Source organism: Saccostrea cucullata, unplaced genomic scaffold (genome assembly GCF_032062105.1).
Source record: "Saccostrea cucullata isolate Sc308-1 unplaced genomic scaffold, CSIRO_AGI_Scuc_v1 ctg164, whole genome shotgun sequence".
Lineage (NCBI taxonomy): Eukaryota > Metazoa > Mollusca > Bivalvia > Ostreida > Ostreidae > Saccostrea > Saccostrea cuccullata.
In genome coordinates this window covers 792,683-819,802 of record NW_026937694.1, presented here as the reverse complement: position 1 = coordinate 819,802, position 27,120 = coordinate 792,683, and the positions used below count along the sequence as shown (strand labels likewise).

At 31.5% G+C, this 27,120-nt stretch overlaps 2 protein-coding genes across 3 annotated transcripts in view; both read left to right on the top strand.

The window, feature by feature from the left end:
* The first annotated feature begins 2,247 nt into the window (after positions 1–2,247).
* The window catches only part of LOC134248699 (cell death abnormality protein 1-like), a 32,389-nt gene continuing 7,516 nt past the window's right edge, over positions 2,248–27,120 (top strand). The window contains exon 1 of the mRNA XM_062731103.1: positions 2,248–2,340. Within this exon, the coding sequence (XP_062587087.1) occupies positions 2,286–2,340 (55 nt within the window). The 5' untranslated portion in view covers positions 2,248–2,285. The remainder of the gene's footprint in view (positions 2,341–27,120) is intronic.
* Positions 24,409–25,553, top strand: LOC134248669 (platelet endothelial aggregation receptor 1-like). 2 transcript variants are annotated; one of them, XM_062731065.1, is made up of 4 exons: positions 24,409–24,517; positions 24,614–24,672; positions 25,065–25,199; positions 25,285–25,553. In XM_062731065.1, exons 1-4 carry the CDS (start codon positions 24,423–24,425, stop codon positions 25,518–25,520), a joined length of 525 nt encoding a protein of 174 aa, XP_062587049.1. In that variant the 5' UTR covers positions 24,409–24,422; the 3' UTR covers positions 25,521–25,553. The 2 variants fall into 2 exon arrangements, with proteins under 2 accessions (XP_062587049.1, XP_062587050.1); XM_062731066.1 differs by lacking the exon at positions 24,614–24,672.

Sequence of the window (27,120 nt, the reverse complement as noted above, 5' to 3'; positions counted from 1 at the left end):
ACTTTGATAATGAACTATAGAAAACTATATATATATTTTTTGTTGGGAATAATATAATTTAAAACTGTTTCTAAAGATACCGAAATATGTGGGTTTTTTTTCTGGATTGAGCGGTATGCTCATATACATGTATTGATTGGACGCTTAAAGTACTCAAACAAATCTGTCTCCTTTAAAATTAAAGAACATCTCAGTTGTTTAAGGCTCGTTTTCAAAGAAAACTTATATATACCGGTATATGAAACAAATGCACTGCATCTGTTCCTTAAATTGAAAAAAGACGAAAATTGTTAGTCAAAACTTGGTATATCTACAAGGCTTTTTTATGCATAAAGTGAATGTAGCTCTTTGAAAAATTTGTCATCAATTTATTTTGATCACCTTGCTTAAATGAAAACCGAAATCATATGGCATACTTTCCCATTGTATAAAAAAGATTAAATCCATTTTGCTACAAATCTCTTAAAGTTGACACCAATTAACCTCTGACCACTTATCATATTTTATACAGTGAACGGTTTTTTTTATTCAAACTTATATAAAGGCTTGTTACAAGCAAAAACGTAAGTAAAACACTTTGATAATGAACTATAGAAAACTATATATATATTTTGTTGGGAATAATATAATTTAAAACTGTTTCTAAAGATACCAAAATATGTTTTTTTTTTCTGGATTGAGCGGTATGCTCATATACATGTATTGATTGGTCATCAATTTATTTTGATCACCTTGCTAAAATGAAAACCGAAATCATATGGCATACTTTCCCATTGTATAAAAAAGATTAAATCCATTTTGCTACAAATCTCTTGAAGTTGACACCAATTAACCTCTGACCACTTATCATATTTTATACAGTGAACGGTTTTTTTTTATTCAAACTTATATAAAGGCTTGTTACAAACAAAAACGTATAAAATATGAAATCTCTAGTGCTAACCATTCAGAAGTTATGTTCAAGGTTAGAGTTTTTTATTTAAGTTAAAAAAGCTCAAAAAAATATGTTGCAAGGAACATACCCGTGAAGTATGAACGATCTAGTATCAACTATTCAACAGTTATGACCAAGTTTAAGGTTTCCTTAAAAATGGGCCACACTCTTATTTCAAGTTCAAAAAATCATTTTTTTTTTACAACCAATGATAGGACTTGCCATGAAAAATACACATGTGAAAAAATGAAAGCCCTAGCACCAAATAGTCAAAAATATTGTCATGGTTAACGTTTGAAACTTTTTCATTTAAAGATCATATTTGATGGTACCAAAAAGGTCTTGTCACAGGAAATACGCCTACGGAAACATGAAAGTTATAGCCCCAATCACTAAAGTTATGGACAATTTTAAAATTTGTGGAGAAACAAATTGATAGACAGACGAACGGACGGGCGGCCTGACAGAAACTATTTACAATGACTCTTCGATTACAGCGGCATAAAAACAAAAAAATATGCTTGTAAATCGGCATTGATATTATTACAAAACGGCAGGAAAATATATCTTAGGAACGTTTAAATATCCCAACTTCCTCGATAGACGGATGTGATGCTTCGTATCTATGAGATTGAAACAAAACACGTGCTTGACACTTACATGTACATCGTGAAAACCAAGTTAAAGGAACGCAATATCATTCTTTTAGTCTTTTATTTCACTGATATTGTGCCTTGTATAAAAAAAATTATCCGACGAATGTCTTTTTTAAGTGACCATAAATAATATAAGCAGTTTCAATATTTATATCATATTGACCGTCGTGAATAAGCACAATTTAAAGATTTTCACCAAGATGATAATCTATTTTGAAAAGACAGGAATCGACGAGAAATAAAGGGAAAAAAAGAAATGAATCTGCCGTTGTTAGAATTTACATTTTTATTCCTAATGATTTGGAATGTAGCTGCCTTTGATGTTTGGTCCTTATGGCCATTAAGGTGAGATTTGAATGACCGCATTTTGTGCCTTTTTTCAGTTTCACTTATAAACATAAGCATTAATATAACGATGGTCTATTATTATTATTAATAATATAACCTTGTTCCGAGCAATTATTTCTATTTTAGAACCAGCTGCCCTGATGGATACAAACGGAAGGACTTATTTAGATGTGTTCGGCAAAGTAATTCAAAATGTAATTATTAATATTTTGACCATATCTCATACGGTGAGTTTATTGTGTTTTATTCTTAATTCTTAGATTTTGAAGGCTGTCCTGCTGGATATTTTGGCGATTTTTGAGAAAAAAAAATGTAGTTTTCCCTACTATGGAAAAAAATGTCAATTTATGTGTGACTGTAACAGTAGGCTATGTAGCTTTGTGAAAGGATGTCCTCCACCATGTAAGATTAACATTTAGCTCTACAAATCAATAAATATCATCAGTAGAAAGGCATAATATAATCTTTGCAATTGCGATGTCACAAATGGTACTTCAAACAACAATGTAAAAACGAGTTGCGATGGTTGAAGCCAGTTGTGTATTTTTTATTACGAACTCTTCGGGTGGTTTATATGGCGTGATATTTATTTGACATTCGTCAAACATTTTGACTTTGACTTTAATTAAATTTATCAATAATGATATTTTTTTCTTAAACTGTACCTAAATATTCTATAATTGTATTGACGTTGATTTTACTAAATGAAATGCAGTTCTTTAGTGTATAAAGTCATAACGTTCGCTTGCAATAATATTTTCCGACGAACTTGTTTCGTTTTTATAATTATAATTTAATAGAAAAAATTCTGATTTTCATACAATGTCTCTTAAAAAAGCAACTGCATTGTTCAAAAAGAAAAAATAATGTCAATATATATATTTTTTCATCTTAAAGTTCCTTTCTGTCCTGATGGATACTTCGGTAAATACTGTGAGACAAAGTGTCCTTATCCAAACTATGGTGAACAGTGTCAACAGGAGTGTTTATGCTCTAAATTTGACTGCAACTTTTCCATAGGATGTGTTACATATATGAACGGTAGAGTGTTTGTCTAAACATAAATTTGATTTATTGCTATAATAAATCATAGGATTTGTAATTTGAATGTTCACAATTGAAAATATTAAATTCCAGATTCGTTCAAAAAGTTTCCAACAAAGCCATTAAAAGAATTTTTAACACATAAAAACGATGACAAAACGTTTGATTAAGCTACGCAAGGAAATCCATTAACCATCTTACAGAGAGACACGGGTAGAGTATACATGTAGTACATATCAATTCTATACAATAAATATGTCATACATGATAGGCAAGTTAACACTAAAAGGAAAATAAAAGATGCTATTTTTTCATAAAATTTTAAGTATTAAATTTTGTAACAATAATAAGTTTTCTCTGTTTGGCCGAACATATTAGTATTCACATAGAACGAAAATATATGCTTAATTTTGATATATTTTTTATTTCTTAAGGGTCTAATATTATAGTCGCCTGCGTGGCGCAGTGGTTATAGCGTCTGCTCTAGAGTCGCAAAGTAAGGAATTAATCCTGACGTCGCAGGTTTAAATCCCATTTTGGGACGTAGAGACCGGTCCTTCGGATTTGACCGTATAAACTGAGGTCCCGTATCGCAGTAGGTGCTGGCACGAAAAAGATCCCTCCCTGCTCAATGGCCGTAAGTGGCGAGTATCAGACGAAATTTGCAGCTCTTCATCAGCAATAGGTGGTGTCTCCTTTTTTTTCATGAGTGAACATTTTCTCGAGAGGGACGTTAAACATTATACAATCAATCGATCAATCTAATATTATGATATACTATGTACATGTAAAACTATTTTAAAAGGTCTTTATAGTTTTATCATAATTTTACCAGCAAGTAAACGAAAGAAAAAAATATCTGAGTAAATTTTATCCTTAAAATCAGCAGACGAAAACTCGTCTTTTTCTACAAGGGGTTCAACTGTTTCTTCCCCGAGTACAACAGATGCACATGGTATTAAGTTGACGAGAAGTCGCAAAATCTACCAAAAAAATATTACATCTGTTAATGCAGGTAAACTTATTCACACCTTAGTATTTATAAGTGTTAAAGAGATAGAACTCAGTTTAAGAACTAAAGAAGACATATTGTATTATAACACAGTTAGTTTAAATATTGATCATCAATTTTATATGCAGTTACATGTATTATGCAAAAGAAATTTAAATATAAAATTTTTCCTATTTTTAAAATTTCCTCCATGATTTTATCCCATGTTAATTACATGTACATGTCTTTTACATGTTAATGAAAAAGGAGAGTTAAAAGCACAAAATACTGTTGAAAATGTTTATACTGTGTAGTTTTAATGGTCATTGAAAAATCAGACTGTTCTAAAAAAAACATCAAAGATTGATTTATTCTTAGTACTTTTATAACACAAACTTTCACATATACAGATGTTATCATAAACCGGCAAAAGACTTCAATTTCAGACCATTACTTAATCCTTAGTGCAGTGAAGCAATAAGGGATCTTTATCCGTCCTATTTTAATCGTCTTAGGTCAGTCGTAACCGCGACACGATCTTCCGATCACGGATCGAGTGTTTTGCTGATTGTGATATCATGCCATTGACTTCAAGAAGAGTAATACAGAATCCACAAAACGTGCTTTCTATTGGTAGTGATGTCGAGAAATAAAATTTCAAATGTTTTCTTCTATCATTTTGTAAAGTTGTGTCTTGGGGTAGGGTATTACAGATCAGAGAGTTTGTAAACCCTGCCCAGCCATCAACCAGGTTAAATTTAGCATGAATTTATATAAACTCGCCATATCGCTGCTCTGGTTTTTGTAATATGGATTGTTTTGAGTAATTTCAGCATTAATTTGCTATTAATTGATTATTTGATTTCAAAAAGCTGCTTATATTTAGTCCGTGCATGTCTATTTATGTGTTGTTTGTGGTAATGTACAAATATGGGCAAAAACTACTGTGGATATGGATTGTTATTCAACAGAATCAATTTTAACCGTAGCGACGCCTTTCTCTTTATTTTTTTTCCGGTGAATAACAACGCAAGCGTGTTAAGGATACTTTTGTATACTCTAACCTGAATAAATTAGTGATAAAACAGCATGTGCAGAAGAGGTTTAAAAGCAACTTCCTTGAATATTGTGTGGGGTAAATATTTTGTTTTCAGACTTTATGAATAAGAGGTAAATAGTGCAATCCAGAGGCCTGTTCAACAGAACAAACGTTAGCAAGCGCTCGGCCAAAATTCCTTACACTTTCAATAGATATGTTTTCGAGCGCTTGTTCTTTTGTTCTGGAGTGCATACAAACTTTCATTACATTTGACATATGTTTCATTCTAGTAAAATTCCACGACAGGTAATTTTAAGCAATTGATACTATTGTAGAGAAAATGGATAAATTATGACATGATGTATAAAAAAAATCCTTTTATTTTCTTCATTATTGAGATCCCCTCCCTGCCCTGATACTCCATGGTAGTAATTGAAAACACAATGTCGATTTCCCAACTATGGTTTCTGCGATCAGAAACTTTAAGGGTCAATGTTCAAAATCCATGCGTGATACCGTTTCTGTATGTTTTAAATCAGAAAAGAGTAGGTAGAAATTAAAAAAAAATCATTAGTTTGAGCTTTTTCTTTCTTTTTTACATTCCTGTGGTAACATTTTTATTTTTTTTTTTTGTCAAACTTCACATGAAAAAAAATTAGAAATCTATATACATGTATATTCCTTAATTTTGATTTTAATTAATTTTTTTTCAAATTAGCAAATGGAAATCAGTCTACTACAATGAGGAATGTATCTGCTTCTTCCGTAAGTACTAAGGAGGAAAAGGGAATGAAGCTGATCTCAACAGACCAAATCTACAATTAAAACAAAACTGTACATGCAGGTAAAAAAAATTAAATTAAGTACCAGTGTTGATAATAATTTTTGTTACTTGGGTAATAAAATAAAGATGTATAATGCTCAGAAACATGTGGTTCAGAAAAATCTATATTTTTTTTTTTATAATTGTCATATTTTTGTAAGCACCGATTACATAAAATAACATAAATACTTTGTAAGATGTTGCTCATCTCATTTTGGATTTTTTTCTCTATTTCTCAGACAGAAAAAACGAGACTTAAACATTGATTGAGTAAAAGATTTTTCCCGTGTTAATGTGGAAATTTTATAGAGTATTGTAGTATTTGCTGTGTTTACTGTCTCGTTAGTCATTTGACTTGTTTATTTGACTTTTTCAAAAATACTGCAAAAAAGTACAATGCAAGCACGGAGTAGCGTGGATTAAATTAACAATTTTAGTTCTTTTGATAAGCCCCGCAAAGCATTTATCAGCGGATGAAAAAAATATATATTATTTTGTTATCATTTGAATTTTTTAAATTGGTATATGAGGTATGTTGCAACCACTATTGAACTAACGACCACTATTGAAATAATTATATCAATAGTGGTTGAGAGTGCATTTCAATAGCAAACATAGTTAGTGACCGCTATTGAAATACAGCCACTATTGATATAATTATATCAATAGTGGTTGAGAGTGCATTTCAATAGCAAACATAGTTAGTAACCACTATTGAAATACGACCACTATTGAAATAATTATTACAATAATGGGTGAGAGTGCATTTCAATATGGTAACCATACGTTTCAACCACTATTGAAATACTATCTAAATGGAAAGAAAAGTTTCACTTGGTAACTTTGAAATAATTATTTCAATATATATTATATTCATTTTTCAAAGCACTATTGAAATCAATAATCCAATCCATATTGGAATCTTTATTTCAAAAGTGAACATTATTTCAATAGTGGTTCCTATCTCTGTTTATTGTTGATAATTATTTCAATAGTGGTTGTATTTCAATAGTGGCTATTACCTATGTTTCTAATTGAAATGCACTCTCAACCACTATTGATTTAATTTTATTTTGATAGTGGTTGTATTTCAATAGCGTTTATTAACTATGTTTGCTATTGAAATGCGCTCTCAACCGCTATTGATGTAATTATTTCAATAGTGGTCGTTATTTCAATAGTGGTTGCAACAGAGGTAGCTTTTGGCGATTCGTAGTTTGTATACCATTTATGTTCATAAACTCAGCATAGCTTGAATTGATATGAACATGGCTGCTTATATGAACTGTATTTTTATCTGTACATTTTTGTTCTCAGAATGTGAAATATTACAAGGGTGTTTGGAAGTTCGTATACTTTTGTGATTTTTTTTTTATTTTATGTCATATCTTATCCATATTAAGTAGTATTATCAAAAACAGTAATTTCAAATGATTTGTATTAAAAAAAAATCAAAAAGCATGATTTATTTCAAACTTACCCACATTTTAAAAAAGATTGCAAAAACCGGATAGCAAAGCAGGTCAAAATTTAGTAATTTATAAAATATCAAACTTATAATGTCTGCAGTCATTTTCTCTGTGAAATGCAATAAAAACAAAAAAATTAAATCTAGACGTTTAAAATAGAGGATACTGTATACAGGGAAATTTTCGCCCCCGCTTTATTTTCGCCCCTTTCGCCCTTACGTCAGGTGGGCGAATTTAAAATGGGGCGAATATAAAACAAATCAATATAATTTTGAAAACAAAACTACGATTGGGCGAATTTAAAGCGGGGTAAATGTGTTTTACAGTGTGAAAGGGCGAAAATAACACGGGGCGAAAATAACCCTGTATACAGTATCTATATTGTGTGATTTGATATTGGATTTATCCAAAGAGTTGATATGGTGTATATATTGGCTTTCAAGAAAAAGCAATTGGACCAGTTTTAACATTTGTTTCCAATAATGAATTAATTTCTTTACTTAAACGTATATAAAAACCATAGGAATTTGCATTGCAACTTATTTACTTGTAATCTGACATCCATGCCTTTTATGACGCTGATTTTTGAAAATAAAATTAATCGTAATTAGAGTGCCCTGAAAACAATCCATTTTAAAGCATTTCTGTGTTTCATAATTTATTCTGACTCCAAATCATACATTCCTAATTATAAGTTTAATGTGTATTTGAATTTCCTGATAACCAAGAGGTCCAACAACTTTGGAAACCTTCCAAATAACTCATGAATTCTGTTTTAAGGAGGCGGACTATGGTTTTATTGTGTGAAAACTAAAATAGCAAAACTATTCAGTTTTACACCATATATAACTTACATTAACTTAAGTGTACATACAAAGTTTGGGGAAAATCTACCTCCCAGGTATTTTTAAGGGAATGTCTCAAAATACAGGTACATTTTCTATAGGATTATTTGGGAAAGTGCCAATTTTTCGCACTTTAAAGCAAATTATACAAATACTACAATAGACTTTTTGCTCAAACTATAATATATGATGGGTAATACTAAATTGTACATTTTATGTAAAACCCTAAATTTTACCGCCAAATACCAAAAAAAAAATAACGAATTTCTTTGCTTTTATAGAGTACTACAAAATATGACCAATACAAAGGATTTATTTAAAAAATTATACATATGACGGAGAAATCATCAAATTTCTATTTTTTAAAAATTCGAGAACATATGTTTATTACTTTTTCTTTTATAACATTTTTATTACCCCATCTTTGATAGCGTCACGTTATCCAACGTCAAAAACACACTATTACGACGCCAATCTACCTGTCACTTTAAAAATCCTCTTAAAAATCAAATATTTAATATTATAATAAAATTTTTCGACTCGTAATTTCTTAATTTTGTTCTGTTTTATTAATTAAATGAAAAAGGTTGCTTTAAAACAGTAAATACGCTTCATTTAACTCTGATACGCGAAATATTGCGCAATGGAAACCATAGTCGGCCCCCTTAACATTTTTGTGCATATTCTCAATACATGTATAATCAAGTTATATTTTCTATTTTTTTATTTATATTATTGACAGCATCTATTAATTTAAAAATAGATGAGTTTATTGAAGAAAGACAGCAGTGATTGTTATACGGGGGAAGGGCGACAACTTGCATAACTGCAGAGTAGCTGTAAAGCGAGCCTCTAGTGGGCGGGGAAAAGTGGCATCATATATAACGGGTTCTCAGACTAAGCTTCTTTCTCTCTGTTAACACCCAGCCCTCCAGATACAGTGGAAAGTTAAGACAAAGAGTTTACAAAAAGAATTAAGTCTCGACAAAAAATTCGTCAAAACATTAACAGACCAATATGTTGAGGGCAAGAAAGCAATCCGTTGTGGAGAGGACGAAAGTGACAACTGGTAGAGGAAAGCGCGGGTTGAGGGAAAAGATTGAAGGCCCGGCCGCTAAAAAGCAGAAAGTTGGCCCACCAGAAGACAAAGCAGAGGAAAACAACACGGGTGAGGAAGTTTTACTTAATTTAGAGGAAGCTTGTTCAGAATTACCAAATACAATAATTAGCGTTAATGATTGTTTGGGTTACAATGTTTCGGAAAATCTAAAGCAAAAAATAATTGCGGGAAATTATGTGGACTTGGCGCAATTATTAACAAATACAAATTTAACAGACTCTCAAGAAAAAACAATTGTTTTCAAAAACGGGGAATTGGTTACTAAAACAAAAAATGAAAAGAAGATAGATGATATAGCTAAGTGGACGGACGCGTTCATAATATACATGGGGATTTATGTTACTGCCCATCCAGCAAAGACTGTGGATTTATTAAAGTATATGCAAACAGTAAGGACTGGGGCTATGAGGCACGGGGGGCTAGGCTGGAAAAGCTATGACGAACAGTATCGTCTCAAAAAGAGCAAAAATCCCACAAGTAGCTGGGGGGTAGTTGATTCAGAACTTTGGTTGCTTTGCATGCTTGGTAAAGAAACGGAAAACATTCATGCATCAAGGCCAGCTGGCAGACAAAGCATGTCATCTTCGAAATGTTATGACTACAATTTTAAGGGTAGCTGTTTCAAATTCCCGTGTACCTACAATCATACTTGCATTAAGTGTAACGGAACACACCCGTTTTATAGCTGTCCGGTAAATAATTCTGGGGGATTTCGTACCCAAATGCAAAGCCAGCCTCAACAAAACCAAACAGGTTTATTTCCCAGGTTTCCCTCTGCACGATTCAGCAAACCAAATATTAGAGCAAACAATACTAGACCAAACAGTCAACGATTTATGGGCCCTAGGAACAACGCCAATTATATCTGACGTTTTGAAAAAAATTACTGATTGGGTATCCAAAAAAAAAAGTAGCAGTAGAATTATATGAAGGTTTTACTAAGGGTTTCAAAATTCATTATTCAGGTCCGCGATTTCATGTGTTTTCCAAAAATCTCATTTCGGCTAATGATTTCAAAGTAGAAATCAGGGAGAAAATATTTAAAGAAATTAAATTGGGAAGAATCATGGGTCCTTTTAAATATTTGCCAATTTCAAATTTGCGCATTTCACCAATTGGGGGAGTACCAAAATCGGATGGCTCAATTAGATTGATAACACATTTATCACACCCTCAGAAAACAAGCGTTAATGATTTTATCAGCAATGAGTTTGCTTGTGTAAAATATTCTTCGTTTGATAAAGTAATAGATATGATTGCAGATTTGGGAAATGGGGCTCTTATTGGAAAAATGGACATTAAATCAGCATTTCGCCTTTTACCATTGAATCCGGGGGATTTTGATTTGTTTGGGTTTTATTTTGATGATCGATACTTTGTGGATAAATGCCTACCTATGGGTTGTTCGGAAAGTTGTAGTTTATTTGAAAAATTTTCTACATTTTTGCACTGGAAAATTGCCGATATAACAGGTTTAAAATCTTTAGATCATTATCTTGACGATTTCATTTTTGCTGGTAGGAACAACACAGATGATTGTAATACTTTAATGAACAAATTTCAAACGATGTGTTCAGAATTGGGTGTTCCTATTGCGCATGAAAAAACTATAGGTCCAGTCCAAGTATTAACCTTTCTGGGGTTAGAAATAAATACTTTGCAGATGCAGGTTAAGGTGCCCCAAGAAAAACTCGATTCGCTGCGCAACGCTCTAGAAAGTTTACTAGGGAGAAAAAAAGTCACACTCAGGAAAATGCAATCTCTTGTAGGAGGTTTAAGTTTTGTGTGTAGAGCCGTACGCCCAGGTAGAGTTTATCTAAGACGGTTTTATGATGCTATGTCAGGAATTCGGGCACAACATCATCACATCCGTATAACAGAGGAATTGTCAGACGACTTAAGAACGTGGTTAAGATTTTTGATCAGTTTTAATGGGACACTTTATTTCCCAGAAAGTCACTGGTCAAGTAACCATTCTCTAGAATTATATACAGATAGTGCGGGGTCCTGTAAGTTTAGATGCGGGGCGTATTTTGCTGGAAATTGGGTAAACTTTGCCTGGCCACGACATTGGCATTTTAAAAATATTACGAGGGATATAACATGTCTCGAATTAGTACCAATTCTACTGGCAATTACATGTACATTATGGGGACCTGCATTAAGCAACAAGAAAGTGCTCTTTCGCACTGACAATAAAGCATTAGTTCAAATTATTAATTCTCAAACTTCTAAATCCAAGCGCATAATGTATTTATTAAGACCACTAATCATGAAATGCATGGAATTTAATTTTTCATTTCGAGCAAAGTTTATTCAAGGCACGGAAAATCAAATTGCTGATTCTATTTCTCGTAAACAGTGGGGCCGTTTCCGTGGGCTAGCACCAAAGGCAAGGCGATTCCCGGATCGAATTTCAAAGGAATTTCTGCAGCTGATATACGACAGGAAGTTAGCAATCTGCTGACCGCATCCATATCAAAGAACACGCAGGAAACGTACAGCACGGCACTAATTAAGTTTGACAGTTTTAGATTAAAACAAAACATGGAGCCTGCCTGGCCGCCAAAGTTGTCAGACATAGTAGAATTTATAGCAGCGTCATCTCTAGAGGGATTGGCGTATTCCACAATACGAACATATGTCTCAGCAATAAGTTTTCAATGCAAGTTAAAAAATTCTGATGACCCCACCCACAATTTCATTATAGCTAAAATGTTAGAGGGAAAAAAGAGAACAAGCGCCAAGCCTGATTCACGATTACCGATAACCCCAGGAATTCTTTCAACAATTATCAATGGACTTCATTTGTCCTGTAGAGATTCATATGAAAGGTTATTATTCACTTCAGTTTACACTTTGGCATTTTTTGGTTGTTTTCGTGTCGGCGAAATTGTTTCATCAAATAAACAGGCCAAGGGCATTTTAGATATTAATGATATTAAGATCCAAAAAGATAACTCATTAAAAATTATATTAAGATATTGTAAAACAGACCAGTGTGGGAAAGGGACAGAAGTGGTACTTTCCGCAACAGGCGGGCCCTTATGCCCAGTTAAAAATTTACATCGATATTTATCGATACGCCCTTCCTCTGCAGAAGGGCAATTGTTTTGTCATTTTGATGCTTCTCCGCTTACAAGATATCAATTTACAGCTGTACTTAAGAAAACACTGAAACTGTGTAACATAGAGTCAAAGCATTATAAAACACACTCGTTTAGGATAGGGGGAGCAACAGCACTGGCAATTGCAGGTTATTCAGACGATGTAATAAAAACATCAGGCAGGTGGAAGTCTGCAGCTTATAGGTCATATATAAGAATACCATGCACAAAAATTCCTTCAATAGTATAGACTATAATTAATCTCTTTTATCATGTTTTATATTTTATACAACAATAGCTTCTAGTGCATGGTGTGTGGGGTCCTCAATCATCAGATGGGCTTTTCTGTCATCAGTATTAAGATCAGGTGGACAAAACCTTGGATTAGAAAGGTTAGGTATTCAGATATGGTGGCAGGGATACTCAGGCCTTCGTTTAGCGACCGTTAAAGAAAAACTAAATCATATTTCACGTTTTGAAGGTAAACCAGATTATCTTATTCTTCATTGTGGGGGTAATGACCTTGGAAGCAAACCGCTTTACGAGATCAGAAATTTAGTTTCCTCCATTGTTGATTTTATTTTGCAAAAGTTCAAGGGAATAAAGATTATCTGGTCACAAATTTTACCAAGAAATAACTGGAGATTTTCTAAAGACATCGATGTTATGGAAAGAGCTCGTATTAGACTTAACAGTTTTGCAGCTAATTTAGTTTTAAAAAATGGTGGGTTGTATATAAAATATAATGATATTAGGAAAAATCACAAGGAACTATTTAGGGAAGATGGGGTACACCTGTCAGAGTTAGGTAACAGTTTGTTTCTAAACACTTTACAGGGAGCTTTGGAAATGTTTAGTCAGGGAGGGGGGCCTGTTTACCCAGATAGTTAAATAGAAAGGTGGGCACTGGCTTATAAGGTGCCACTTCCCCACTTTGGTGGCGGTGGACATCAAATAGTTGAGGTTTGATGTCCATGTGGCGGATTGCGTGGCACGTTTATTATTATCAAGAAAAGAAAATGAACATTTGCATAAAATTATATGACATCTATCAAACTTTGACCGCCGTTTCCCGGGGTCAAGGTTATTTAAAGTAAATAACGTTAAATTGTTAATCAGCGGCCGCCGTTTCCCGGGGTTTTGCTGATTATGGATGTTGACTGAACAGTTGAAGTTCAGATATGTGTTGAACAGTTGAAATACAAACGAGTTGAAGTTTGGTATTTGTATTGAACAGTTGAATTTGAACATTGAGTTGATGTTATGATGTTGATATGTTGTTGATGTTGTGATGTTAATATGTTGTAGCTTGCCCAAGTTGAAATGGCAGCCAAATTCAAATTTGTAATACAAAGCCGTGCCCACTTATACGCCACAGTTAGGAGATAATAAATTCAATAAGTTTAGAATTTTGTGTTGTTGTCTTTTCTTCGATAATGACAACATCTATTAATTTAAAAATAGATGAGTTTATTGAAGAAAGACAGCAGTGATTGTTATACGGGGGAAGGGCGACAACTTGCATAACTGCAGAGTAGCTGTAAAGCGAGCCTCTAGTGGGCGGGGAAAAGTGGCATCATATATAACGGGTTCTCAGACTAAGCTTCTTTCTCTCTGTTAACACCCAGCCCTCCAGATACAGTGGAAAGTTAAGACAAAGAGTTTACAAAAAGAATTAAGTCTCGACAAAAAATTCCCTCCACACCCACCCTTTATAAAATAGATGATGTTAAGTAGTAGAATGCATAACATGAAATGTATTTGTTTTTTGCTTGCTGTCGCTTCTTTGGTTGTTTGTTTCAGTGGAAGTTCTCGGACGTCTGCCTTCACTATGAAGAAATCGGCACGGAAATAAGAAGACGAGAGGGTTTCCTTGTGGATGGTCCTTTACTTGGTAGTGGAATTCAAACGGACTTCCTTCTCTGAGGATGGATCATTTTTCGCACGGGTTAGACGGAATTGCGGATTTCGGATTGCGTGGCACCTTTATTATTATCAAGAAAAGAAAATGAACATTTGCATAAAATTATATGACATCTATCAAACTTTGACCGCCGTTTCCCGGGGTCAAGGTTATTTAAAGTAAATAACGTTAAATTGTTAATCAGCGGCCGCCGTTTCCCGGGGTTTTGCTGATTATGGATGTTGACTGAACAGTTGAAGTTCAGATATGTGTTGAACAGTTGAAATACAAACGAGTTGAAGTTTGGTATTTGTATTGAACAGTTGAATTTGAACATTGAGTTGATGTTGTGATGTTGATATGTTGTTGATGTTGTGATGTTGATATGTTGTGGCTTGCCCAAGTTGAAATGGCAGCCAAATTTAAATTTGAAATACAAAGCCGTGCCCACTTATACGCCACAGTTAGGAGATAATAAATTCAATAAGTTTAGAATTTTGTGTTGTTGTCTTTTCTTCGATAAAAAAAGTTAACCGACAAAAAGTTGTTTTCTTGCGCTTAAGACTAATTGCAACTGTTTCCATTGTTTAAACCGAAGGAAGTGTGTTTACTTATACATTATATAAATACAGGATAAAATGTTTTACTTAAAAGCTTTTTCACTTGTGAATGTATCACTTATGTACATCATTTTTCTGATTCACTATTTAGGAATCACGAAGGCCACATATTCATTCATTGACGGGGGAGATAGAAGCTGCCCTGTTGCAACCACTATTGAAATAACGACCACTATTGAAATAATTATATCAATAGTGGGTGAGAGTGCATTTCAATAGCAAACATAATTAGTAACCACTATTGAAATAATTATATCAATAGTGGGTGAGAGTGCATTTCAATAGCAAACATAGTTATTAACCACTATTGAAATACGACTACTATTGAAATAATCATATCAATAGTGGTTGAGAGTGTATTTCAATAACAAACATAGGTAATAACCACTATTAAAATACGACCACTATTGAAATAATTATTTCAATAGTGGGTAAAAATCATTTTAATAACAAACATAGGTTTCAACCACTATTGAAATAATGTTCACTTTATAAATAAAGATTTCAATATGATTAAATTATGATTTTAGTTTTAAAGTAACTATCAAAATGATTATTTAAATCACTTTTGAAATAATAATTTTAATAACTATCTAAGTCTTCATTTAAGGACAGATGATACAAACAAAAAATGGATGCCTGATTTGGTATACATTTTTTGGTCTTATTTCATTGCAAATGATGCAAATAATAAATTCCTGGAATATAAAGAAATTTAAAACCTGTGATGTTCAAAATTTTGCCTTACAAAAACCACCCTTATTAATTCATACACTTTAATTATTAATCTACAAATTTTTCACCCCAAATCCAATCATTGTGAAATTTTGGATAACAAATTAAAAATTACTCAATGAAACTTTTCTTTCAATACTGGTCGTATTTCTATAGTGGTTGAAACCTATGGTAATCATATTGAAACGCAGTCTACCTCACTTTTAAATAATTATTTCAATGGTGCTTGTATTTAAATGGTGGTTGAAACCTAATGGTTATCATATTGAAATTCACTCTCACCCACCATCGAAGTAGTTATTTCAAAAGTGGTCGTATTTCAATAGTGGTTTATATCTATGTTAGATATTGAAATGCACTTTCACCCACTATTGATATAATTTTTCAATAGTGGTCGCATTTCAATAGTGGTAACTAACTATGTTTGTTATTGAAATGCACTCTCAACCACTATTGATATAATTATTTCAATTGTGGTCATATTTCAATAGTGGTTACTAACTACGTTTGCTATTGAAATGCACTCTCAACCACTATTGATATAATTATTTCAATAGTGGTCGTATTTCAATAGTGGTTATTAACTATGTTTGCTATTGAAATGCACTCTCAACCACTATTGATATAATTATTCAATAGTGGTCGTTATTTCAATAGTGGTTGCAACACTGCCCTAATCGATTTAAGCATTTACAAGAGTCGTGATGTAAAGACAGTTATTTTTTTTTTATTTTATATTGCAGACTGAAAATGACTAATACGTTATTTATAACAAACAAGATACGCTTGTTAATATTGGATATCAAAAGTTTAATTCGGCCAAAATTGTGTGGTAGTTTCTGTACATGGGATTTTAAGATTGCCTCGGGATTAAATGTTAACATCAGTCATGTCCAGCTAACTTCATGTGAGTCGGGATTGCTAAAACTTGCATTCATAAGTAACATCAAACATTACCCTGCAGTATACTCTGAACTATACTCTTTCTTCTCTAACATCTTCATTTCAAAGATTGTTTCCCTTTGCATACCCCAACTAAAGCCATGGAGCCATGATACAAGTAAAAATAATTGAAATCTGCACTTTCAAACGATGTTCGAAAAATTATGACTCTGTGTTGTGACTTTATTCTAGCTAGAGGGTTATTACATGTAATTGCTTTAGGAAAAACAGACTTCAACCTATACAATCTTGGGTTTCCTCAAATATAGCAATGTGATTTATGTCGCTTTGCGGATTGGAAATAAAAAAAAAACATACTGATCTTCCATCACTTGTAAAGTTTATTCTTGAAAAGTGCTCATTATTTAATATCCTGTATACGTTCGATCCTTGTTTTAGCCAAACTGAAACTAGCCTTGAATGACAGGATTTAGATTGAATTTAATTATAATACTATAGAATCCAATATTGTCAAAAGATTAAAATTTCGCGATTATAGGAAATATATTTGTTCATTGGAGTTTAATGTCGTTATCGCAGTATTGTTTAGTTATTATGTACGTACATGTATGAGGAAAATTGCATTTTATGGTGGACATAAATTCGTAGGTCTCTTCATACATTGAAAACCAAGAAAATCAAACCCCTAGGGAAATTGATTTTTTTCCCACTATCTGAATAAACATGTATAACCACATTGCAAACTTTTAAATACATCAGAGACAAAAATGCTGATTACTTTTAGCTGATGGAAATCTTTCAGTACATGTCACTTTATGATGGTCATCTTGGCATCTGATCCCCAAATGAACAAATGGCAAATAAGAGAGGGGATTTGACAATTGTATTTAATTAATAAAAAAAACTAAGTAATATTTTTTTAATATATAATAATAAAATAATAAAAAGGAGGTAAAGAAATGAAAAACAAAAGAGGAAGTTTGTTGAAGAAGTTTTTTATGTTTTTTGTTTGTTTGTTTGTTTGTTTTTTTTTTTTTTTTGTTTTTGTTTTTTTTTTTTTGTTTTTTTTTTTGTATAGAGGTGTATAGAGGTATCAAACAAAGTAATGACGATACGTTTTCACGTGAGATGGATACATGTAGAACTTTCTATATTTATAAGCAATGAAGCATTATTCAAGAAGTTTTCTTTCTGTTTCCCTTGTACATTGATTATTCTGCTCCTGAAAACAATTTCGATTGAAGAAATTTAGGTTTCGTTTTTGCTTTAATAGCTTTACAAGTTATCTAGCTCTTTTATGTCAAGACAGACAGAATCAGTTACACAGTGTAAAATTAAAAGTAAGAGTCTTTTAATCATAATTTGAAAGTCTTGTACTACATGTATCAATATGGATAAGTAAAGGCTAGAACACAAAGTAACTTTGGATAATAAGATTTGTGCAAACTTTCCCCCAACAAAATAACAGAAAAATGCATATATGTAACAATAAATTTAGGGATAATCCACAAAACACTACCTTTTATACTGAAAATTATAAGCTTAAGTAAAAATTAAGAAAGGAACTGTTTGCTTGTTTTAACTTTTTTAATCAAAGTATATATACATGTACCTGGTACCAACGGTATATATTTTGTATATGTTTAAATTGCAAAAAATGTTGCCCTTGGTATAAATATTTCTTAGAGCTGCTTCAATGTTTGCGTAAGTTATTAGTTTGTATATTTGTACAGTAAAATCGATGGAAATAACTAAAAATATTTTATGCACATTTCATATACAAATATTCTACATATTGCTTTTTGTATCTGCATGCAATACCGACCAAACGCAACTTAAAATAAATTAACCCTAACAAACTCAGCTTTAGTGATTGATGGGCTTACGGATGAAGCTAGATCTGCTCACGTATAAGCTTGAAATAAGCCAACTTTCACCAAGAATCGCTTTGAGTACCTTTTAACAGTTTAAAAGTTTACTACATGGTCAAAAGACCACACAGAACGCACTTAGATGGAGTTTCTTCTGGAGTTAGGTTGTGCTTGGTCATTACTGCATACATTTGTAAAATATCATTTCAGCTTGTAAAATTGGATATATTGAAAACAATTGCACATTGAAGTGTAAATACCCGAGATATGGTCCACAGTGCAAATCAATATGCCATTGTTCTAACATAACTTGTCATCACGTTAAAGGCTGTACCTCAGAAGGTTTGTAAATATACAGATTTGTTATTTTAACAGCTGACAAGAATTATGTATGTATTGTAGGAATGTTTAAAAGTATATATGTACAAATGCAAATACAGTTTTAATTATATTGATCATTGCAGTTTTATTTTTAGCATTAGTAGAAATCTTTTTGTGGATTAAAGGAACGGAATAATATTTTTTTAAGAAAAAAAATTTTAACAACGAGTTTAATAGGTTTGAAATCATATAATTTAAGCAAACTGCATTCCATGGTTTGATTGACACTTTATATTAAGGACGCAAAATACAATTGAAACAAACTTTTATATCAAACAAAAATAATTTAAAAATACAACTTTAGTTACGTCCGTATCGGTAACATGAATATGATTACGATTTCAGATTTTTTTTTCATTCAAAGTAAATACGGTAAAAATACGCTATAATGAAATGTTAGGGCGGACACTTTTCATAATGCAAGTAACGGGGAATTAAAATCACTTTGCTGTAATCACCAATTCGCATGTTTGGTTTAACTGTTAGTAAAATAAATAAGTTGATCTTGACTGGTGGTACCTAAGCCCCTACCTCTTTAAAAATGTTAAACGGTTTGGGTATTTTTCCTTTTCTCATCGATCGCCTTGTCTCTTGTCATCTTGGACATAAATATTCTTTCTTCGACAAGATCTGATCCCCCCCCCCCCCTTTCCAGAGAAGTACTTAAGCATCCACACAAATACATAGAGTTCCCAGTACACCCGAAACATTTCTCGCTTGTTTTAACACTATACTATAAAAAGTCTAAAATATGACCAATATAATGATATCCTTCGTAATGAAATAATAATTTATCCTTCAAATACAATACAGATGAAAACATAATAGAATTAAAAAGAAATCAAAGAATACAAATAAGAAAAAATCATAGAATAGGAATTAACAAGGAATTATATACACCACAGGTGGAAAATATATGATTCAAATGAAAAATTATACAATTCAAACGATTTTTTACAATACAAATGGAAAGTGTAGAATACAAGTGGAAAATTACAGAATACAAATGGAAAGTCATATAATACAATAAAATTTATACAATACAAATGAAAAATTTTACAATGCAAATGGAAAAAGATCCACTACTGCAACGTTGGATTCGCAGCAGTTAAAACCAAAATAGGTCAAACAATATATTACATTTATTCGTGCAGTTTTTTTTTTGCATTGTCTAACCTTCGGTTTTTCATTTTTTTAAAATTTTACTCTTCATTTAGTTTCAAAAGAATATCTATTTGATTGTGATTTTAATGAGCACATTGTATATTACGGATTTCACTCAGGATTCAGTGAAAACTCTTGTAACATGAATTTGTTATTGTTTTAGGTAAATTTAAGTTTTCCACTACAACGGAATTTTACACAGCTCAAAGTAAAGAAAAAGTATTAGACGGTATTGGGTACACAAACACCTTTGGTGGAAGGAATACTGGTAAATTATGTAGCAAAAACTAACATTTTCATACAATGCCACTTTTTTTCATAATTACTACACTAAACTTGTGCGCAAGTGTATGTTAAAGCTGGTTGTATGTTTGTAACGATATTCTTTAGAGGATGCCATTGACCGTGAGAAAACAGCAGTAATTTCTGCAATTATTGGCCTTGGTGTGGCACTCTTAATACTCACCATCATTCACCTATATCTACTTATCCGAAATTGTGTGATAGCGCAAACAACTTCGGGTTGAACACAACTACTAATTGGTACATTATGTAGAAGAAAATATTACCCTTGTTTTGTCAATTTCTTAGCATTCTTTAGCTTTATTTGTCCCGAATTCGAAGTAAACAGGTCGAAATGTTAGTCATGTACATATAAGTGGTACATTTAAGTGATAGAAAGTAATTACCTAAAGCTTTGAGTATATTTTTTCAATTAAAATCATTTAAATTTGAAATGGATCGAGTTGGAAAAAATATAGATCTTCTATCTGTATAGATGCACAACGTATATCTGTATACTGTAAGTAATTTTTTATTTGCAAGAACTTTATTTTGCGTATTTTAAAGGCAGAGATTTTAAGCACCACCTTCAAATCACTTGGAATGGGTAGCCCTGTCAATCAAGTGCGTGAAGGTCCATCATTGGATGCATGTAACTTGATTGACACTTACTTACTGGTCCCTGTGTATACCCTGTACACCTTGATTGGGACTCGCAGTGACCTTCTAATTAACTGTTGATCCATTGATGTTTACTGAACATGGTATACAGAAACTATATTACTATGAAAATTTTATATTGTAATATATGAATTAAATATACCTTTAATTAGTATTTGAAAGTATTAGAATATAATATGCTCTTTTTTTTAATTAACCTTTAGCCTGCTTAGCACATAAAACTTTTTTTCAAATGAAATTTTGATATTAATTTTAATATGCTAAATGGTAACCCTAAATTAGAGATGTTATTCACAAAGTTCAGAGCAGCACTGTGTGCAGTAATTAAATTTAAAAATAATGTTTCCAGTCATGGGTCACTTATATTTTCCTTTGTTTAAGAATTTACAAGTAGTCTTTTTAGCATGTTTCATGGTGACAAGATCTTATGGAGGTTAGGATAAACCTAAATTTTTTTCTTAGTGAATTTAGTTAACACAACTTTCTTTTCATTTAATAGATGGGATCCTGTGGAGGAATGGATTTTAAAAGTCTAATTTTTTTTTACAGGAGTTTTTTTTTTAAATTAACACATACATTAACATCTAAAACAGTCTTTATTTTAATATTTGAATTTATAGTATGATAAAATAATTTTTTTAATTGGTCGGGATATTTTCAAAAATTAAAAAATAAATCAAAATAAAATTGGAAAAAAAGAACAACTTTTTATTGCTAATTTTAAAATTGTCACAAAATCCCCAACACAGGTAAAGTTTGACATCTGGGTATATTTCACTGTGTATTAAATCACTTCCTGTGTATAGGGAATAGTAGACAGATGGCCACAGGTAGACGGCTACCCTCCAAGGCATTCACACCTGTACAAAATAAGCTCCTCCCTCACCTGGAATTTACCACCCGAAAAAAAATCTCTGCCTTTAAGTACATGTATTCAATTGTATAATGAGCATATTTTGAACCTAATACATTAATGGTCCAATATACATGATCAGGGTATGATTTTGAAGATGTTATCAAATAAATATGTTACACCAAAGGGATTTACAAACTTCTGATTATTGTCCAAGTAATATCACGTTGAATTTTACATTGAAGTCTTTCAGCAGAACATTTTTTGTAAGATGTTGCAAAAAGTAATTTGAAATTCAAACAAATCTCTTGGTGAAAATATGCATAAACTCATTCTTTAGTACACTATGAAATAACATGAATTATTTACTTCATAAATTTTGAGAAATCAAAAAATTTCTTCTTTTCATCAAGGGCAGATAAATCTCCAAAACTTTAAATGTGCAAATTCATTGTCTCCTTACATGTTATTTGTCTTGTGAATTGGGTTCATTTCACCTTCATCGTTATCTAGCAATGAGTTTTCACTAGTTTAAAATTATTAAAAATCGTTCAAAATCAATTCATTATACATTGATAACCTTAAATGAGACAGTGTGCTCCTGAAAATGTAATTCCCGCGTAAATGACTATTTCTTATGCACTGTTAAGATTATATAGAGAAAAAACTCAAATTTGTAGAAATTCTGTTAATAGGAGTAAATGTCTATCTCACATAAATAAGGTCTCGCGAAAATTAAGGGATCAACAGTATACTGTATAGTGTATCATCTATGGTTATAAATATGTATAACAGTATATAAGCAGAAAATCTTTATGTAGCTTATAATTAACTGATGTGTATTTTACAACAAATCCCTGAGCATGAGTAAGCTATTCCCTATGAATAATTTTGCACTGTAAAATAATAGGAAGAATGAAATAACAAAAAATGCGCTTATCCTTTTATTAATATTTTGAATCAGAAAGTTCTACATGTTATAAGAAAATGTCTCTGAGGAGTCGCCATCCATAACATGAAATTTGTGTTCACTGTGTTATATCGATTTGACATAAAAATAAATGGCTGTAATTAGCAACTAATTCAGCCGTCATTGCACATAAACAATTTTATTCGTGTTTGAAATTCTTCAATAAGTCGCCAAATTGACAACCATTTTAAATTGACTTGGCGATCGTCAAATTAGTATTATTGATTTTTAAAATAAAAATGCTATATCGTAATATAGTACATACATTTGAAATATATGATTGTTTCTTTATTCCTTGTATTTAAAAGAGATTGACAAAGAAAATTTGAAATGAATTTCGAGATGAATGTAAATATAACTTATATATACATGTACAATGATTTTTTTTCTCATCTGTCATCTGCACTTTATGCTTTTTGCATACTTAACCTCCTTTCATAATTTTGACACAGCAATTTTTTATTAAAAAAATCCTTCTAAAAATGCAGGAAAAATGAAGATTGAATGTCTTCAGTTTTAAAGGTAAACAGAAAAAAGGAATTTGAAATAAAATTAATTTTGAAGCATTTATCCTTCTACGGATCTTTTTTACTGAGATGCTAAATGGATTTATCCTTTTCATTTATTGATTAAAAATGAATTTAACCACGATTCATTTAAGGGAATGATATATTTGATATAAAACTTGTAGTTTTCCAGTGATACAAACCAAAATAATATTTGTGAATAATTCTTCCTCCTACACCCTTTGCTAGCTTTTATATTCGCAGTTACGATATCTCCAAGAGCTTGAATACCAAGAACTATAAACCTGTATTTTAAAATTAGAATTAACGAACTTATTATAAAGATACGTATACAATGTATAAACATAACAGATGTTTTTGAACATGCCTCGCATATTGACCTAGCGCTATACTCGGTGTCCGTAAATTGATAAATTAAGAAAAATATACAGCCTTGAACATTACTTTTTCCTCTATGTTATCATATTTAAGTGGATCTAAAATAATTAAGTTTATGTTACAATGCTCAAAAACTGCATTGTCGACAAACCCAAAAATGAAATGTATTGAGAGAAAGAAAATAACTGAAAACCATATTTAAATACTGTAAATGTAAAAAAATATGCCTTGGTATAATTTACGTTAATTCACAATAGGAAACATCTAGAATATATATTCCTCAGCTTTTTTGCCTTTAATGTTTTTTTTAAAATTGTTTTTATTATTATTAAACGTTATGCATAATCCTGACATTGAGAAGGTACCTTCAAACTAAATTTCCTTGTCTCTAATTAGTGTAACCTTCAATATCCTTTAATTATCCCTTAATAATTATACGATCTTTCATTTAAGGATATTAAATGAGCAGTTTAGTCATTATATTTTGTGAAAAAGTAAAAAGACTTAGAATATAAGAATACATGCGATGGAAAAACTAAAAGGACGAAAAAGAGAGAGATCAATAAATGGAGCACGTTATTTTATTTAAAGGCCTGTATATATATTTGTAATAAATTACATTTGTAATACGCACAAATTAAGGACATGGTGTGGCAGGTTTCAGGTTACACTTCCCTGAATTACAGCAAACACGGATAACCCTATTTAGAAAACAAAAATAAAACAGAAAAACCGAAACCATGATTATTACTGTGGGAAAATATGACAAAAGTTTAGGATGTTTATTGGTAAACGATTGCAAAATCTAGTTTGTATTATTGTTTTTGAGATCTTTTTCCTTTCTCTATCCGATGCCTACATTCGCTGTGAGGGGTAAATATTTTCTCAAACATACATTGCTATTTTAATGTTAAGATACAGTAGAAGGTTTTTTTCATACTTTAGTAAAATGTTTCAAACATTTTATAGAAAACCGCATAATTGTTGTGAGGGATATATGTGGAGTACTTCCATAGAAGATTGCATAAGTAAGTTTTCCTTAAGAAAAAAAATGAAAAGAATATTCTTTATCTGTTTGAATTTTGCATCAGTTTTCACACAACGGAAAATGATTGATGTTATTTTGATGGCAAATTTTTGTCAATTTGTTTGAGTAAATGTGTCTTTTTCAATTCCATGATATGCATTTGTATGAATGAAATATATTTATATAAAATTGCGATCACTTAAATGATGAACAAATAGAAAAAAAATTCATGCTAATTGTTTTTCTTTCTTTCAATGTCAAATTAGTCGTTCAAACATAACCGTGGTAATGACATAATAAAAATATTATTCAAATCGGTTCATTACTTTCAGCTTTACATTGTAATGAGCGAAAGCTATTGAATACTCATTATTTTTTTCTTTTTTTTACCAGAGTGTAAAATAGGTTACTACGGAATGAATTGTTCCAGTCCATGCCCACCTCCAACCTTTGGATTAGACTGCCAAACATTATGTCCCTGTGAAAATGATATCTGTAATCATATTACTGGTTGTATGTTAGAAAGAGGTAAAAATCAAAATATGATTGGATACATTTTCTTTCTTTTTGTATGCGCCATTAATTTTCAAGATTGCTTTGAATAATTTTTCAGGAACCACTGAATCCTTGACTCAGTCGACAGCAGACTTACATGTATTAAGAAATCAGCCAGCATCAATGAACTCGTTGATGACTGTTGGTATTTCATCACTGGCTATATTGTCCACGGTTATTTTCGTCGTCTACATTGGGTTAAAGATCTTTCCAAGAAACAAGAAAACCGTCAGACATCTAGATATTGAACTGATGGACCTAAGTCAGAGTAAAAATAATCCCTGTAAAACGTGAAGAAAATCTGACAATAAATTCAGTCTTATTTTATGATTTTATGGTTGATTAAAAGATTATCTTCTTTTTCTTATTCAAAATAGTTGACAATTTAAAATAGATAATAATAAAGATTGTATTAGCTTAATCTTTAGTGCTCGTTTACATTCTCACACATTGTCCTTATAAAAAAACAACAAATAGTCTTACAATACTTTAATGCACTTTTCAAAAATAATTTTCCTCAACACATATTGCTTCAAATTTAAAAAAAAAAATAATAATATGTGCAGGAAAGAACAAGAATTGAAAAGCAAAAATATCCTTTGATTATAATGTACAAAGATTATAATTCCAATCATTTCCCATCATATTATGTTCTCAATTCTCAAGAGAAACTTTTCATTTTTATGTATGTTGCCTTCTGCATTCAGATATAATATGAGAATTGAAATAGAATGCATGATTAAAATACATAAAAATTAACAAAATGTTCACTTTCATCAGACAGTCAAAAAGCGTATATCGACTTACATTTTTTAAAATTGTTTATTGCTACATAGATACAGGAAGTGGAGAATAGGAAAAGTTGGAATTCATCACACTCATTAGCAAATCTTATTTCGTTGTAGTAAAGATATATTTTGGGAAAATATCCGAGTATGAATCAAATGCTAAAGTCAGGCTCTGAATATTATATATTTAAGGCATGTTTTTTTAGTTTTGTGTGAGTTATTGGTTTGTGAATCACACAGACTTGTCACGTAAGCATATTGTATGAAGCGCGCTAGCGCTTCATTAAAAATATGCCTATGTGCAAGTCTGTGTGACTCACACACCAATAATTCACACTAAACTGAAAAACATTCCTTATTTTTACATTTTACCTGTTTGGAGGCAACTAAAATATACTCAATATTTGAATTTCTCGCTGTCCTATATTACTGCATTTTACTAACGTCGGTGCAGTCTCATTGTGACGTCACGTTAACGCACGTTTCTCCGTGTATATTTCTACGCGTGAGTATACACGAAAATGGTTTTCAAATCAATTTCACAGTAAGCTTACTAGAAAATCTCAGCGAATGTAAGTATTGTGATTTAAATTGCATAAATAAGATGTATCAACAACGCCTTTTCAATCAAATATTCAGTTTCATTACTACGTTGAGTCGATATCCCCTTAAACTCTTAGAAATGATCCTGTCTGATTTATCTGTAGTTTTGCTCATAAATGTAATACAGTACTGTATTTGTACTTTTTTGTCCTGTTTCGTTTGTTCTCTGTCATGGTCAAATGTTATAAACAATTCCTAAAGAGAGCACCTAAAACAGACCGACTAAATTAAACAAGTCTACTATGTATGTTTTATATTTACATTTAGATGTTTAACCAGAAAAAAATCAATTAGGACTATTTAGCTACTAAATGCACGATAAACGGAATGCCTTCAATTTGCCTGTGCTATAATCAAGTGCATACGAACATGATTTAATTTGTAAGAGCCTATTTTACGTGTGAAAGTTTACTTTAACAATGTTTCTTAAACCATAATTCAAAGTCAAATACATACTTCTTTTTATGAGCCAAACAACACAGCTCTATTCGGAGGAATGTATC

Coding starts and splice junctions, on each gene's coding strand:
- LOC134248669 (XM_062731065.1), top strand. CDS start 24,423: ATGTTTATTGGTAAACGATTGCAAAATCTAGTTTGTATTATTGTTTTT. Junction 24,518..24,613: donor GCCTACATTCGCTGTGAGGG/GTAAATATTTTC, acceptor AACATTTTATAG/AAAACCGCATAATTGTTGTG. Junction 24,673..25,064: donor TTCCATAGAAGATTGCATAA/GTAAGTTTTCCT, acceptor TTTTTTTACCAG/AGTGTAAAATAGGTTACTAC.